The sequence below is a fragment of the Juglans microcarpa x Juglans regia genome, chromosome 1S (assembly GCF_004785595.1).
Source record: "Juglans microcarpa x Juglans regia isolate MS1-56 chromosome 1S, Jm3101_v1.0, whole genome shotgun sequence".
NCBI lineage: Eukaryota > Viridiplantae > Streptophyta > Magnoliopsida > Fagales > Juglandaceae > Juglans > Juglans microcarpa x Juglans regia.
Genome location: NC_054595.1, coordinates 15,252,567 through 15,258,841, shown reverse-complemented (window position 1 = coordinate 15,258,841; position 6,275 = coordinate 15,252,567). Strand labels below are relative to the sequence as shown.

General features: G+C 35.5%; 1 protein-coding gene across 1 annotated transcript; it reads left to right on the top strand.

The window, feature by feature from the left end:
* The first annotated feature begins 2,268 nt into the window (after positions 1-2,268).
* On the top strand, positions 2,269-4,241 carry LOC121247542 (chaperone protein dnaJ 20, chloroplastic-like). The gene is made up of 2 exons (XM_041145897.1): positions 2,269-2,826; positions 3,515-4,241. The coding sequence occupies exons 1-2, from the start codon at positions 2,347-2,349 to the stop codon at positions 3,662-3,664; spliced, it is 630 nt and encodes a 209-aa protein (XP_041001831.1). The 5' UTR covers positions 2,269-2,346; the 3' UTR covers positions 3,665-4,241.
* The last annotated feature ends 2,034 nt before the right edge of the window (positions 4,242-6,275 follow it).

The window sequence follows — 6,275 nt, the reverse complement described above, 5'->3', positions numbered from 1 at the left end:
GAAGGATTTCAGTAGGAACAAATAGTTGTCGAACAACCATGGGCAGCCATCGAGCACTCGATCCTTGTCTTCGTTGTTCACAAACGTAATTACAAAACATTTAGCCCCAACTTCATTAAAAATCATCGGCCACTCTCCAAATTTTCTCCATGGTCGATCGCACCACTTCCATTCCCACATTTCTCTCCAAACAGACTTTCCCCACAAACTTCTTTCCCTCTTATTTTTCCACTCCTCTTGCTCACTAGAGGAAAATTCTATCGGTTTAGTCTCTTCTTCATTCAGCTTCAATCGTTCCCAAATCTCCTCCAGATCATCCATCATGTCTTCCTTCCAACCACCGTAGCAGACAAAGACGACGCCTTCCTACTTCCTCGAAATAGAAGGAATAACTAACTCGTCCTCCGTCGCTTTCTAAAAAGCGCTAGAGAGAAGACTCCGTATTATCTAGTAGGCCCTATACCTGGTTTTGTCTAAAGAATAATGGATGTATTATTGTTCTATCAACATAGAACATTTCATTTAAGCTTTGAATTATAACGCCGGTTGATCTTTTGCTGTTGGTGAATGGTTCCGGACTAAAGCGCATCTTCATTCTTGTTTGTTGATGGTTTAAAGGTATAATTAGGTCCCCTGGATACTAGGCCCATAAACAGGCCCAGATTGATATGTTGACCTGCAGGGCCCTAGGCCTAAAAGCCCATGGGAGCATGATATCAACTAAGCAAGCCATACCATTCGCGAGGTGATAATGCCCCAAGGTGAAGTCAGTTATCCTGAGATGGATAATCCCTATAAATCAGAGCATTTATCTCTTTACGCCCCAATTAAGGGATAAGTAGAGATAAATATAGGGAATGGATGACTATTGACTCCCTGAACATGCTCCTGTGCATATCTATAAATGATATTCTAAAGGTAACAAGTACTTCACTTTATCTTTTATATATACTTATTCTCATATTATATTTCTGACTTAAGTATCAGAAGCTCCCCAGAGCAACTAGTGCCACTCTTTTATTATCACAGGTCAACCGTGTAGTTAGTGGTGTGAAACACGTCCTTTACAATGATTGATCTGATTTCTTTTTTCTAACTAGCATTTTTCGTTGGCAGCTAAATGGGTCAATTAAAATTACAAATATTTCTGTCTTCTAATAGATGTCCAACCCCTTTCATCTCCAAAGAATATTACAAACTCTGTATTTTGAAAAAAAAAAAAAAAGGATTATTGTTTGAGGGATGTGATTTTTTTTTTTTATTATTCTAAGGTATAAATAGACAAATGTAACATTAAAAAAGAGAAACTTTTTTTCCAACATCCTCTTAATTGTCATCCACTTGCCATCCAATAAGTTAATTCATTAATCGTCATTTGTCACGTGAATCTTACGTGACTGAGACTTTTAGGCGCTTGCTCGCCGATAAATCATATTTATATCCAACACATAAAATTATTTCATTTGGCTTAACATTATTGTTTATAAATATGACATATCTAGATAACAGTCTTTCCTTTCAATTTGATATTTTTAATTTTTCTTTTAATTTATAAGTTTGGACCGAACGTTTACATTCATTAAAAAAAAAAAAAAAAAAAGGGCTTTATAAAAGCGACGGCTGCTCGTGTCCTGTAATTGTCTCCCATTTATATATTTTTAATCCCAACGTGGAAGCACACTAGGGTCCACCCTTTTCCTCTTACCAAACAAGGACCGAAATCCACACCCTTGGGCCTTGACCCTCCCTCTCAATTTCTTACCTGCCCTTCAATCCCCTCCCGTTTCTCCCCTCGTGCTTGACGCAAACGGATACGTCCTTCTATCCGCCGGCTGCCCATTGAAAGAGTGACGCGCGCTGGAAGCAACAGTTCTTTATCTATATAATTATTATAATTATTTTAAATTTTTATATAAAATATAATAAATAATTTAATTTTTAAAATTTTTAAAATAATAATAATATTAAAAAATAATATTTTAATAATATTTTATTCAATTTTCATTTCAAATCATTTCTTTAAATTCACTTTTTAAATAGAAATTATTTTCATAACACCTCTTAATTAAATTTATTTTATCTCATTTAATCATTATATATTTTGTTAATTTTTAAATAAAATAAAATAAACAATTCTATTTTTTTAAATTTTAAAAAAATATATTAAAAAATAATTTAATAATAATTTATTTTACTTTTAATTTGTATATCAAATTATAATATAAAACAAGAAATTCCGTTTTTTTTTTTTTTTTTTTTTTTTTTTTTTCCTCTCCATAAATTCAAAGGAAAAAAAGGAAGGTGTACTAAACACAAGATAGCCCGGCACCGGCGGACGCAAAAGAAATGCGTTGCTATGGATTGACTCCGATACACGGAAGCGAGTGTCGTTTCTTCTACCTCAACGCCACGCGGTCTATTCCAATACCCCGTCCGAATTCCCGATTTCTCTCTTCCTCCGTAAATTTATTCCCGTCCAAACTCGTAATACCTTCGCCCCGGACACCAGCATGCTCGCTCAGGGCCACCATCAACGATGTGTTCGTGACCGACGAGGCTGCCGGGTTGAGCTTCTACGACCTTCTGGGCATACCCGAGTCCGGATCCTTGGTCGAGATCAAACAGGCCTACAAGAAGCTCGCCCGGATGTACCACCCGGACGTGTCCCCGCCCGGTCGGGTCGAGGAGTATACCAAGCGGTTTATCCGGGTCCAGGAGGCCTACGAGATCTTGTCGGATCCGAGAAGGAGAGCTCTCTATGATAGAGACTTGGCGAGAGGTCTCCACCTCGCGTTCTCCGCCCGAACACAATACCAGAGCGACGAGGTTTGTGTTTCTCTGCCTCTCTCTCTCTCTCTCTCTCTCTGTTTTGGACATAAATTTGAATCTCCCCTTTTAAGAGTAGATTAGTTTTGCCTCATGTTCGATAATCGCCCAACTTTGATGGACTAAACAAATCTCCTGTAATTCACATCTGTTGTGGGATTTTGTTTTTAAGCTCATTTGTCATGTTCTTTTAATTTAAGCTGTTCTTTAATTCTTCTATCTGTCATCTTCGATACTTTTTAATCTTTTAAATCTACCCAAACATGCATGCGTTTCTCGAGTATTGAGAGTAGCTTCCTGGTTCAGTCCCAAGAAAGTGAATCAGATCTTTGCAATTCACTGTCATATTTTAAGCATGGTGAAGTGCTATGCTAAGTTGTTTAAAGTGCTTATGATAACTCATAAATTATGTTAAGTTGTTTAAAGTTCTCAGATCTGATTTATTTGTGATCTGTCTTATTGTTTTGCCATCCTCTTTTCTTAGTAGAGTACTTAAAAAGGGAAAAGGCTGCTCCATGTATTCTAAAGGATGTATTTTCAAGAGCTTTCTCTCTCTCCCATTGCTTTCCTTCATGTTCATTAGTCATTACTCCAACTTTTGTTCGGAAAATTGTTCTTAGTTTTTCCAATTCTCTTTTGTTTTTGTTTTATTACCCAGTATTTATATCGGCTTTTTCTTGATGATCAGGGCATGGAAGAGAGAAATGATTGGAGGAACCGTTGGCAATCTCAGCTATCAAAGCTAAAGAGAAGAAGCCAGAACAGGGATGCGGGTGGAGATTTGTCCTGGGGAGCTCGAATGCGAAGGCGAAGGGATGAGCTAGCAAATGAATTATAAACGGGTTTTTCTTCTACTGGCTATGAGTGTACATGGTTAATGTTGAAAGCGGAAACTAAATCTTTGCATTTCCTCGGATTAATGCTGAAGCCTGACCAGGGGCAGGGCAAAAGTTTCCAATGTTGATGTTTCAAATTTTTCATGGTGCTGTTCTCCCTTCCATCTTTAAAATCTCCCTTTGTCAAGTGTTTCTGGGGTTGGATTCGACTCCTGCATATTTAGCTGCATTTACCCTCGTTTTAACGATGCTTTGTGTTGGATATTCCATTCAAAACAGAATCATTTCCAAGCATTCTGTGTTGCCCAAGTCAAAAGCCTTAGTAATGGAGGATGCTGCTTGCTGCTAGAAGTTAGCAGTTTAGTGGTTAACAGCAAGATCGGACATCAGCTCCCTCTACATTCAGTTTGATTTAAATTGCCAAAGTTTGAGGCCTTGTATTCTGGGCAATGTGAATTTGAGTGAATGGTTCCCACTTTTGTTATAAGAAATTGTTGATATATTGCTTCCCAATGCCATGCCTTTTGGTATAAAGGACCGATACCCTTTGGGCTGTGATTAAAATTGTGTTACTTTTCATGCCAGTTTGTAAATGGCTGTTGTGCGAGGAAAGCATACCAAAACCACACATCAAATGTAGTTTTGGCATACAATTTGTGAATTCACTCAATATGAAATTAAAAGAATAGCATTGAGGGGTTTTGACATATCTAATGCATTGGATTGAGCCGAATTCAATGCAGCAACACCAATTGCTAACCCTACTCAAACGATCCCAGCAAACAAAGTTTTGAGATAGGCCAAGAGAGTTTCTTCCCAACTTTTTGTCCTCCCAGTTATCCTCGATGAAACTCTCTCATATGTGTAGAGCTATGTTGATTGTAATGATTTTGTCACTCTTTCCTTGAAAGATCTTTTTGGGTGGTCGCGATGAAGATTTTCTTGTGGGGTCATGCGGCCAGCTTGAGTAGAGAAAGTCCCCACTCAAGAGACTTTTGGGGTCCTGCAGCGATTCCTGCTAATGGCTGTCTTCATTTCCACTTTCCAGTTGTCATTTAACTGGGTTTGACTGTCTGCAGTGATTTCCAGTAATTTCGATCCGAGAATATTCCTTTGGCTTGATCTTTATCCGTGTAATCTGGCGTATCTTCCTTTCTTTCTTTTTCAGTTTCCACTGCACAAAAATATCTGGAAGCTAGTAAAAGCAAAAAGTGCACTTGGCAATATTGGTAATTTGCTCAAGCAAACGTGACTTGATTTTTGATTTTTGTTTTTTGTTTTTTGCTTTTTGCTTTTTGCCGGTGAGAGTGCTCGTTACAAACCTCACGGAGAGAGAGAAAGAGAAAAAAATAGTTATGTTATACCATTATTTTATGTACTTTTTATACATTTTATGATTGATTAAAATAATTATTTTATATTAAAAAATAACGTAACTAATTAAATTAATAAAATGTATATAAAATATACCAAATAATTACATATAAAATTTTTATTACAATAATTATAAGCAAAACTCGACAACAAAGGATTGTACATGTGGCGCTGTATTTTTTGGGATTAGTCCCAATTAGAAATTTGAGTTCCGCTACACCTATCATTAGTTTGGATCTTCGATTCTTCTTAATTTATTTTAATTTATCGTTTTAATTTTTTTAAATTTTAATATAAAATATAATAAACAATTCAATTTTTTTAAATTATAAAATAATAATAATATTAAAAAATAATATTTTAACAATATTTTATCATTTCAACTCAACTCACTTCAATATCTAAACATACATTAAAAGACTCCGATTAGTGTATTTTTTTTATGTATTTTTTTAATCATCATAAATATTTTTTTAAAAAATAAAAAATTCATAACATCATTAAAAAATATTTTTTTAATCACTAAATTAAAAAAAAAAAAAAAATGCCATTCGCGACACAAATTTGGGTCCCGATTTATTTCTCTAGAAATTTTAAAGCAGAGCACAGTTGGATTGAATGCGGTTGGTCCATGAGTTGCTGTCTTCTTCAATTCCAAGAACTTTTTAGCTCTAGCAATACTCGCATATTTTACAGTCTTAAAATCAAAAGAGACCAATCCATTAAGAGAGACTCACTTTATCATAATTTTGTATATCACCTTGCAAATGGAAGTTCCATTAAGGCCAGCCATTATCTTGTGATGTAACTAACATTTTGTACCGTAATTCCCTTTACACTCTATTCTCATCAAGTCACACGATGGAGCGGCTATTTTCTCATCATATAACTCTTACCATTGTGATTCAAAAAGTTTTTTTTTTTTTAGATTTTCTAAAAACGATTCAATAAAATTTGTATTTAGAATCGCATATATATGAATAAACAATTTAGGTCCTTAGATCTATTAGTGCGCAAAAATGAAACTTGACATAGAAAATGTTCATGCAGCCTTTTATCATTAAAGAAAAGGATACGAATCTCGATAGCGAAAAAAGTTTTTGTTTCTAAAACTTATGTCTATCATCCAATGTGTGTAGAGAGGCAGTGGGAGTAGTGGTCAAATCTGCAACGTATGCTTGTGGTTGTGAATTGACATCTCATTCAGGAGAGCTATGCATGATTTGATAATCTTGGTCG

Bases quoted from the DNA above. Each gene is read 5' to 3' on its own strand.
- LOC121247542 (XM_041145897.1), top strand. From the start codon at position 2,347: ATGCGTTGCTATGGATTGACTCCGATACACGGAAGCGAGTGTCGTTTC. The intron at 2,827-3,514 runs GTTTGTGTTTCT...CTTGATGATCAG, and splicing joins CACAATACCAGAGCGACGAG to GGCATGGAAGAGAGAAATGA.